The 10,725-nt window shown below is 53.1% G+C and overlaps 1 protein-coding gene across 2 annotated transcripts in view; it reads right to left on the reverse strand.

The window, feature by feature from the left end:
• Positions 1-4,557: 4,557 nt before the first annotated feature.
• The window catches only part of Stk40 (serine/threonine kinase 40), a 45,541-nt gene continuing 39,373 nt past the window's right edge, over positions 4,558-10,725 (reverse strand). For both annotated transcript variants that reach the window (XM_013034093.1, XM_013034094.1), the window contains 4 exons: positions 9,117-9,261; positions 8,887-9,006; positions 8,414-8,498; positions 4,558-6,775 (listed from right to left, as the gene is read on the reverse strand). In XM_013034093.1, coding sequence (XP_012889547.1) covers positions 6,557-6,775; positions 8,414-8,498; positions 8,887-9,006; positions 9,117-9,261 — 569 coding nt within the window. In that variant the 3' untranslated portion in view covers positions 4,558-6,556. The remainder of the gene's footprint in view (positions 6,776-8,413; positions 8,499-8,886; positions 9,007-9,116; positions 9,262-10,725) is intronic.

Raw genomic sequence — 10,725 nt, forward strand, 5'->3', positions numbered from 1 at the left:
GCTGTGGCTCAAGTGGTAGAGCGCTAGCCTTGAGCTGAAGAGCTGAGGGACAGTGCCCAGGCCCAGAGTTCAGGCCCCACAACCAGACCCCCCCAAAAAAATTAGCCTTGATCTTGGGCCTAAGCACTCAAGGAATGTGGGAGGGGGATACATTTTGGGGGTTGGTGAGAGTTTCATTTTAGATATGTCAGATTCAAGTATACATTAAACACTTGGAAGCGCCAAGTGTAGAACTCCCCAGCCCCCATGGCCATTTCTGCGGGGAACTGTACCACCTAGGGCAGGGAAAAGAGTAGAAGAGAAAGGTTCCAAGCCTGAGCCCTGAACATTGACATGAGGTCATACCCTCCTTGGAGAGGTGACCAGTGAGGTAGAAGATAGAACAGGGTCGTGATCAGCTGTGCTACATGCCACTGAGAGGTGAAGGACCAGAATCCTGCTTGCTCAGCTGGCACTTGACCACTTGAGCCATGCTTCTGTCTTGTTGTGTGTGTGTGTGCGCGCGTACGTGCACGCGCGTGTGCACACAGGCCAGTCACAGGGTCTGAGCTCTGTACCTGAGCTGCTTTTTGTTCAAGTCTAGCACTGTATCAGTAGAGCTACAGTGTCACTTCTGGCTTTTGTTGGTGGTGGTGGTAGTGGTTAGTAGTTTGTTGGATATGAGTCTCATAGAGCTGGGCACTGGTGCCTTACCTATAATCCTAGCTACTCAGGAGGCTGAGATCCGAAGATCACAGTTCGAAGGCAGTCCAGGCAGGAAAGTCTGTGAGACTCTTACCTCCAATAAACCACTCAGAAAAAGCTGGAAGTGGCACTGAGGGCCAAGTACTAGAGCACTAGCCTTGAGCAAAAGCAGCTCAGGGACAGTGCCCAGCCCCTAAATTCAAGCCCTAGGACCAGCACACACACACATATCTCATGGGTTTTTCCTTCCCTGGATGACTTCAAACTGCAGTCCTCAGATCTCAGCCTCTTGAGTAGTGAGAATTACGGGCATGAGCCCCCGACACCCAATTATAGTTATAAAATTTCTAATAGCCACATAGAAACAGGCACAATTTTTTTATTTTTATTTTTTGCCAAGCATTCAACAAATCTCCAACCTCTGGTGCTCTCATAGACTCTCTCCCTGTTTAAAGCATGTGTGTGACTGGCTAATCACTCAACATGTGTTAGGAACTCTTGATGATTGATGTATTTAATGTCTCCATCTACATGCATATCGCTGTGTGCTACAGCAGTACTGGCACGGAGTGCTGTGTATCAGTTTGGGTCTGTGTTCATCTGTGTGTGTGTGCAGTGTGAGGTTTGGGATATTTTCTGTCAAGCAGTTTTCATGCACCTGTGCCATGCGGATCTCTCTCACTGCCTGTAGGCCAAGGTGTGTCTGTGTATAACTTGGGTGTAAGAGATGTGTTTGGAAAAGGTTGTAACTCAGCCCCAGGCAAGCAGGTGAACACGCAGAAATAAGATGACAAGGTAGTCACTGGTTCCTGCAGAGAGAGAGACGGAGCTCCCAGAGTGCTGCCTTCCCCAGGGATGAGTGTAGCCAACCACAGTGGCTTTGTTGTCCTTGAGGACTTAAAGCAGCAGCAGGTGGGAAGCTGCCTCAAGCCTTTGCATCCTCCACAGGGCTCGCTGCCCTTCGTGGCCCCCTACTTGTATGCTTTGCTGCCTGTCTCATCTCACTGCTCACCCTGGGTCTGCTTCCATCCTGCGGCTGAGATCTCTGCATGCTTGTCACTTGCTCATCGGGCTGGTATTCCACTATCCGCCTGCTCATCTCCCTCCCTGCCCGCCTGCCTTCTCACCTCTGTCCTGCCTGCCTGTGAGACCAGCCTGTGTTGCCTTTGGAAAGCACAGAGCACTCCTAAGAGGAAACAAGAAAGATGGGTCTTGATAGAAGAGGGTCCGAGAGGTCCGGACCACTGCAGACTCTGCCTGGTATGTTTAGAGACCAGTGCCAAGTTCCAACAGCATGTTCCCTCCAGCCATGGCTATGCTGAGAGTCCCTGAGGCCTCCCATTCCACAGGGGTAAGTCTTGGCTGGAGGAAAAGTCTAGTACCCAGAATAGCTGCTGGGAAGAGGTACTGGGGAAGGTTGCTCCATGGGTATTAGTAGAGGATCTAGTGGGTCCTCCTGGCACTCTACCGTTTGGAGCATGACTCCCGCTTGACAGTTCCCGCTCAGGGTTCTCCCTCCCATCACCCCCAAAGTTGCCTTTCCACTGAGCTTCCTGTTGCTCCTGTCTGCACTGGAAGCAAAACATGCTGCTAACATACTAACCTTCACCTGTAGTTAAAAAATGTTTCTTTGTCCTGTGATATAAAAAGTAGCGATGTATATTTGGGGGGTGATCCATTGCTGTGTGAGCAGGCCAGCCCTGGAAACACTGGTGGGTGGGATGTACTCGGTAAATTTCTTTCTTTTTTTTTTTTTTTTTTTGTCGGTCCTGGGGCCTGAACTCTGGGCCTGGGCGCTGTCCCTCAGCTCTTCAGCTCAAGGCGAGCACTCTACCACTTGAGCTACAGCACCACTTCCGGTTTTCTGGTGGTTTATTGGAGATAGCCCGGGCTGGCTTTGAACCGAGATCCTCAGATCTCAGCCTCCTGAGTAGCTAGGATTACAGGCATGAGCCACCAGCACCCGGTTTTTAAACTCGGTAAATTTCTGAACAAAGGAAGGGACAAATTTCCTCCACTTATGTTAGGGGCATGGCTCAAGTGACTAAGAACATCTAGATGTTCTTAGCACGCAGGGGCCCTGGGTTCAGTCTCCAGCATGGGGGAGATTTTCTCCACAGTTGATTCCCAAAAGATACAGTGTAGACCACAGAGCCAATTCTTTCTGGTAACAAGTACATTTTCCACTTAACAGTATGCAGATGTAAAATCTGCTTGCCTTCTGGGTTGCCTGGGGTCCCTTGCTCTCACCCCTGAATGCTAGCAGGGACCAGTGTGCCCCTCTCCCCCCCTTCCCCTGCTCCCCCAGCCCTACAGTGGGCCCTGCAGAAGAGAATTCAGTCATCATTCTTGAGGCCTAACATGTGAGTAGCAAATAGAAAAACGTGTCAGGCTGTGATCACTACAACAAATCTGAGTAAGGGACTCCGGTCCAGGGAGAAAGAACCTTCCAGAAAGAGTAGCTAGTGGCAAGGCCAGTAGCAGAAGTGTGCTGATTTGCTTGTGGCAGAACAGAGTGAGTAGAGGTCAGGGAGGGGCTGAGGAGTTAAGGGTCAGGAATGTGAGAGTTGTGGGCAGGAGGGACCACGAATCTGATGTTAGCAGGCTCATTCAAGCTGCACGTGGCTCCTGGCCTAAGGCAAAGGAGACCAAGGAGTCCAGAGCGGAGATCTGGTGGCTGCTGTCACAAGTGGTCAGATTCAAGACAGGATTGGAGGTGGCAAGGAGGCAGACACAAGGCTGATTTGGTTTCAGAGCCTGGATACCTCAGCCACCAGGACTCTACATCCTCACTACCTTCCCACTGGAGAACTCTGTGCTGCTGCTGGAGTCCAAAAGGGATGGGAACGTCTCAGCTCTTACCTGCTGTGACAGCTCAGGAACACAGATGGCTGTTGATCATAATTACACACCTTGCGCTGCTTTTTTCTGGTACCTTCCCTCTCTTTCCTTTAATTCCAGGGCTCCTAGTAAAAACTTAGGATGAGTGGTGTCAGTGCAGATCAATAAACCAGGGATTTCTGAGTGCCAGGCTATTTCGAAGGGCTGACCCTAAAGCGAGTGAAATGCTCCCTGCCACCTGGAACATGCTGTATGCCCCTGTCTGGAGACAGCTGCACACTGAGCAGTGGCTGGCTGGGTGGAGGGATGAGGAGAGGCTGTGAGTGGAGGCCTGATGCAGGACAAGCCGCTGGCAGGAATGGATTGGGGGAAAGGTACTTCTGGCAGTATATTCAGGGCAGACAAGGTATGTGCCAGATGTAGTATCTGGACCACTGGGCTGCTGTGGGGTTCTCGGGTCAAAGGAGGGCCAGGGGCCCAGGGCTGGGGGCCTGCAAAGAATTGAGGCTCTCTTACAGGGGGGGAGAGCCACACCCTCTTTCATCTGCTTATCTGCAAAGGGGCTTTTGCCAGCTGGAGTTTTGACCTTCCCACTCCCCACTACTGGGCACAAGAGGGAGGGGAAGGGACAGCTTGCTTGCCTCTCGCTTCGCAGCTAGGGAAGCACAATCTGCAGTCTAAATTTAGGCAACAGAAGGAAGGAAGAAAGGAAGGAAGGCACCCCTGGATTTCCCATGGAGGGGGAGGCAGTGCAGGAAATAGCCTGGCTTGGCCTTTCCTCACCCCAGCTCCTTGGCCGGCCTAAGGGCAGAGCGGCCTATTGTTAGGATCCACACACACAGGGCTTTGCTCTCTCTAGCGACCATGGTTGTGGGCTCCTGCTGCTGGACTGGACCCCCTCCTGATTCAGGACAGTGCGGGGAGGCAGGAACATCTGGTGGTTGCCCTACCAGAGTGGGAGAGGATGGCTGGGCTGGAGCCGGAGATGGAAGCACCTCAGCAGAGCAAGAACCGCAGACACTGTGGGCCATGGTGGCTCCAGATCAGGAAGTTTTATTGCTGACATGCAGGAAGAGTCCCCATGTAGTACAAAAATACGTCTTTATACAAACTTTTTGTGACTTTTTCCGTTTTGTTTTGTTTCTTTACAACAGGACTTCTCTCAGTGTGTGACACCAGTGAGGGCAGACCCAACCTCCTCTCCTCTCCTTCGCCAAAACGCCGCCAGAGCCAGGGCTGGCTGACAGGGCTCTGCAGACCTGAGGATATTGCTTTGAAAAGGAGGAGAGAGACCGCAAGTGGAACGCAGGCCCAAGGGGCCCCACGGACTGTTGGCCAGGGGCTCTGTCCAGGTGGCCCTAGCTAGCCCCCAAGCCTCCCCAGAGGGCAGCCTCAGGGCCGGGAGTCCACGCTGACTGCATTTCTGCTCCCTTAGGAGACTTTTATCAAATAAATACAGAAAAGAGGCCTCCCCACCCCTGGCTCTCGAGAGGCTGATAGCTGGGCTAGAGACAGAGCCAGGTGCTCAGGGAGGAAGTGCTGGGCTCAGGAGGGCTCCCACAGACCCACTGAGGCAGAGGCACAAGGCGCCCAAGTGCTGGATTGGGGACAGGGGGAGGAGGGGCGTGGGCAGCCCTGCTACTGCTGGCAAGAGGTGGCCCCATTTTTTCCAGATGGGGAAACTGAGGCACAAGGAAGTTTGGGAACTTGCCCAAGGTCACTCACAGTGAGTCAGCTTTTTGGGGGGATAAAAGGAGGCAGCCCACACTCTAGAAACAGTCACCTCCCCGCTGGGAAGCAAGAATAGGCAGGAAGGGCCTCGGGCTACCTGGAGGGGATATTTGGCCTCTCTAAGGATACATGGGGAGGAGAGGCCTCTGGACGTGGGTCTTTGCTTGGCACTGGGCTGGGCCGAGTCCAGGGAGGGGGAAGGAGAGGTGGTCATTCTGGTGAGAACAGCAGTTCTGGCAAGACGGGCATCCACTTCAAAATCTTGGCTCAAAAGGGCAGCAGGGCTGTTCTCAAACCAGGCAGGGCAGGTCCCCGATCGCTACAATCATCCCCTCAAGTCTCTGACCTCCATGAAGGCCCCTGGCTAGGGTGTGCCAAAGGAGACACAACATGTGCTCTGAGGCAGGGCAGGAGGGGAGATGCCCCCATGGTGGGGCCTCTGAACACAGGGGTGGGAAAGCCAGAGCACTGCCGCCCAGTCCAGCCCCGCTCCCTTCACATCGTGTCTGCTATGTGGGTACCATGTGTACCTGGGTACCACATGAAAGATGGAGAAGGAAGCAGGGCTTCCGTGGGCAGCACCTCAGAGAAGCTACTGAGTGAGACAGAGAAAGAATGAAATCTAGAAAGGCCTCCCATCACTGGAAACAGAGGGCCGGGCAGGTTAGGCCAGCAAAGGGGCTCCTCTGTGCCTGGGGGTGAGGAGGGAGCCCACATGGACCCCTGCTGTCCACGGGGGAGGGGGGAGCCCCAGGCTGAGCCACCTAGAGATGGGAGAGAAGTTGATTTCAGTAAAAAAATAAATATATTTGAATTGGGCATATGATGAGGTGGAGGTGTTCTGCAGCTGGGGGGCGGGGGTCTGGAGGGCATTCATTTGGGAAGCCAGCAGCGAGCTGCTCTTTGAGCTTATTTGGACTGTGGGGGACAGTGCCCCGGGGCCAGGGCCTGGGTGGGTGGCTGGCTCCCTCCTCCTCCTGTCACTTAGTCCAGAGACAGCTCAGTTAAAGAGACAGAGGTAGATTAAAATGTCATGATTAAAAGCAGATTAGTTATCTAGGCTTCTCAGATTAAAAAAAAAAAACAACAAAAAAACCAAACAATCAAGCAATCATTCCAAAAGGTAGCTTTGTGGTGCCTCTGCTGACTCACGTGACCTGGGCTGTCCCTGCCCTGCCCTGCCCCACGGCAGCCTGGGAGAGTCCAGCACTTTGGGCCCAGCCCTGACAGCCAGGCTTGGGGCTGGGACTGGGCGCCTGGAGAGGTGATACCGGGGCAGGTGCCCTGGCAGAGGCCGCCGCTATTTCCGCAGGTAGCGTTGTGCCAGGATGGCTGTGTCCAAGGAGGTCATGGGCTGTGCGTCGTGGCCCAGCCGTCGCACCGGTGGCACGCTGCCGAACTGCCGCTTGGGCACCCAGCTCCGGGCCTCGTGGATGGAGCTCTTCTCCTCAGCCAGCAGCAGCTGCTGCCGCATGTAGTTCTCAAACTCGTACTGGGAGCACTCCTCCGTCACTTTTGCCTGTGAGGCCAAGGATGGAGATGAAGACAACAGCAGAGATTGAGGGAAGCCTGGCTCTGAGCCCGGCCTTCCTAGGTACCACACTTAGGGATCCATCTGGCCAGGCACTGAGTGGGTCCATGAAGGCTTCCTCCAGCCAACTGGCCCTCACCTAGCTGGCTAAAGCACAGACCCAGGAGCAGGGCCAGGGGCCATACTATCTGGAAAACCTCATTTCTTTATCTCAGTCCCACCCACAAGCCCCTGGTGAGCCCCCTAGCCCTCAGGTAGATGGTAATAGAATCAGCAGTGGTTGGGGCTGGGAAGGTGGCTCAGTGGTAGAGCTCTAGCCTTGAGCTGAAGAGCTGAGGGACAGCCCCCAGGCTAAGAGTTCAGGCCCCACGACCGGACCAAAAAAAAAAAGAATCAGCAGTGGTAAGTCTATACTAGTTAGGAGTCAGGGTTCAGTTCTACTTCCAAGCTGTGCAACTTTGGGGAAATCATTTTGCCTCTCTGAACCTTCGTTTCCTCATTTATAAATCGAGGAAAAGAATGCAGGTCTGTGGAAATGGTTTTAAGAAGTGGGGACTGGGTTTGAAGAGTGATAAAGGAGGATCAGGATAAAGTTGATCAGAATACATTGTATGTATGTGTGGGAATGTCACAATGAACCCCGCCTCCCTACAACTAATGTATGCTAATTAAAAAAAAAAAAAGCTGGGCATCGGTGGCTCATGCCTATAATACTAGCTATTCAAGAGGCACAGATCTGAGGATTGTGGGTTTGAAGCCAGCCTGGACAGCAAAGTCTGGGGGGTCTCATCTCCAATTAACCACCACAAAACTGGAAGTGGAGCTGTGGCTGATGTGGTATAGTGTCAGCCTTGAGTGAAAATGTTCAAAGACAGTATCCAAGTCCTGAGTTCAAGCCCAGGACTGACATATAAACACATAGAGAAAGAACACAGGCCATACAAGCTTAGGGAGGACTGATGCTCCATATTCTGCAAGTGCCAATAATGACTATTTTAGCAGCTCAGCAGCCTGAGGGTGGGAGTTGGGGTGGAACTGGAGCTCTTTCTTTGCAAGGTCTGGGAGGCTCTGCTGTGGTTCCAGATACTGCTTCTCCTGTTGTTTGCTTTAAAGCTTTCAAGAGGGGCCAGGAGTGAGGGTCCTTACACATCAGGCTGGCAGCCTCCAGGGGGCGCCCTAAAACTACCTGCCAGCTGCTGTCTAGCACTCAGGTCTTTGTCCCCTACCCCGCCCCCCTCCTCCCCCATACCAATCAGGCTCAGCACTTTCTCCAGTGCACTGATTGGAGAGAAAGCAGGGATAAATGAATCATCTAAAAAAACGAGAAAGCAGGAGGAGTGAGAGGACGTAGTGAGTCAGAAGGTCAGAGAAAAGTGACTTTGGCAGGAGGAGGAAGCTGAGAGAGCCACACAAAGCATCTTCAGCAGAGGGCCTCACAGGAGCTGGCCCCTGCTCAGCTCAGGCATGGCAGCTCTGGCTGGTCTGGATGCAAGGCAGGATGCAGGCAGCGGAAGCTCCCTTATCCTCAGGGATAAGGGAGAAAGCCTTAGGAGGTCCTGTGTCATCAGGGAGCTGGCCTGCCTGTTCTCCTGGCCTGCCTCCCCTCCCCCCACCCCACCCTCTTACCTCCTGGGAGCTGTCTGCATTGCTCATTTGGTCATCGATGTCAGGAACTACTTGCAAAGGCCCACTCAGAGATGACAGGGACTGCCTGCAGGGTAGGTAGACAGGTCAGCCCCAAAGAAGCCAGGGTCCCATCACTCCAGACTTAGCTGAAGTCAGGGAGCCCTGGCTTGGGTCTAGACATTCATCTTCTGCCTAACATGACTGACTCCTGTCAGCCTCTGACTTATCCAATTCAGGGAGAACCTTTTTTTCTTGGGGACTTTGTGGAGAACTGGGTGAAGAAATTCTACCCTGCAGTTGGCAGGGAGGGACACGTGGGAAACACTCATCCTGCTCTCTGCCTGCTCCCTCCCAGTCCTGCCCTGGGAAACCTGGACATCTGACTCTCACTGTCTGACTGTAGTTGTGCATAAGATGGCAGGCATCTGCTTTCCCAGCCTAGTCGAGTCCATGGCCCAGGGCTAGCCACTTACCAAGATGCAATGATGGCACTGAGGGCCTCCAGGACATCAGCAGCAGCCAGGCGTTGCTGGGGATCGAGAACTAGTAGTTTCCGGATGAGACACACGGTGTTCTCAGAGACACGCCCATCCCTGCAGGGGAGAAGAGGAGGATAAAAGCTCGGCAGGAGGGCCTGAGACCGGCTCCCCCGGACTCTGGGGCCTCCTCATGCTGTCCCCTCACCAAGAATTCAGAGACTCACTCAGGGATGGTGTACTCAGCAGCCTTGATCTTGCGGAAGAGCTCCTGTGGGATGCTGTCGTAGAAAGGGAACTGGCCATAGAGCATGGTGAAGAGTACCACACCAAGAGCCCACATGTCACTCGGCTTGCCCCTGTATGGACGGCCTAGGGACAGAGGAAGGAGTTGCTCTGGGATGCCTCTGCTGTGGGCCCCCTGCCTCAGCTGGGTAGCTCCATCATGGGCGTGTCCGCCTCCCACCTCACCCTAGGTCCTCTTGGCTCCCTTCCTTCTCCGTATCATTCCCTATTTCCCAGGAGAGCCAGCTCCCTGGGATAGTTTACTAGGCTGGAAGGTGACTGGCTGTGTACAGTCTGTCTACTAGCCCTGCTCTGTACACTGGCCAGCCTGCCTCTCCAAAATGCAAGTCCTGGGAAGGGGAGGTGCCTGGGTCCTAGTCCGTGCCCCCAGCAGGCAAGCTTACATTTGTGAAACCAGCTGATAAACTGGCTGTGGAGAAGGCAGTCACTCCCATCCCCGGCCCCGGCCCCGGCCCCATCCCTCTCCCTTCTTCCATGCTTCCTTCACAACACTTATTATCACCTGCTGGAGCCCCTTTTCGTCTGCTGCTCTCTAGAAGCTGGCCACAAGGCAAGTTTTCTGACTGCATAGCCCCAGGCTCATGGAGAACTCAGACATTTTTTGCTAACTTCTCTGTGCTATAGTTTATCTGTGCTGTACACTATGAATGTTCCTACCCAAACCCACTGAAATTTTACCCCCATGAGAATGGTCAGTAAGCCTAATCCTAGTTCTGTTACAAACTTGTCTGGCTCTGGCTTTGTCCGTGTATGACCTCCTCTCCATGTGATGCTATGTGTGACCTCGGAGGGTTTCCAACAGCAAAGAATGAGGGAGATTTCGCCAGATGTGGCCCCTTGACCTGAGGTTCAGCCTCTAGAAGTGTGAGCTGAGTAAACCTTTATTCTTCCTCTGTCCTACAGTGTCTCAGTCCATTTCCTGTTGTTGTATCTGAATGCTAGAAACGGGGTGTTTTGTAAGAATTAAGGGTTAAGCCATGTGCTGATGGCTCATGCCTATAATCCTAGCTGTTAAGGAGTCTCAGATCTGACAATCATGGTTTGGAGCCAGCCCAGGCAGGAAAAGTCCTTAAGACTTTTATCTCCAATTAACCAGAAAAAAAAACCAGAAGAGGAGCTGTGGCTTAAATGGTAGAGTGCAAGCTTTGAACAAAAAAGCTCAGGGATAGGACCCAGGCCCTCAGTTCAAGCCCTAGGACCAGCACAACAACAAATCTCCTCAAAAACTGAACCTTATTTATTTATTTATTGCCAGTCCTGGGGCTTGAATTCAGGGCCTGGGCACTGTCCCTGAGCTTCTTTTTGTCAAGGCTAGCACTCTACCACTTGAGAGTCACAGTGTCACTTCTGGCTTTTTCTTTTTTTTTTTGTCGGTCGTGGGGCTTGAACTCTGGGCCTGGGCGCTGTCCTTCAGCTCTTCAGCTCAAGGCAAGTGCTCTACCACTTGAGCTACAGCGCCACTTCCGGTTTCTGGTGGTTTATTGGAGATAGGAGTCTCACGGTCTCTCCTGCCCGGGCTGGCTTTGAACC

Source organism: Dipodomys ordii, unplaced genomic scaffold (genome assembly GCF_000151885.1).
Source record: "Dipodomys ordii isolate 6190 unplaced genomic scaffold, Dord_2.0 Scaffold181, whole genome shotgun sequence".
Classification (NCBI taxonomy): Eukaryota; Metazoa; Chordata; class Mammalia; order Rodentia; family Heteromyidae; genus Dipodomys; species Dipodomys ordii.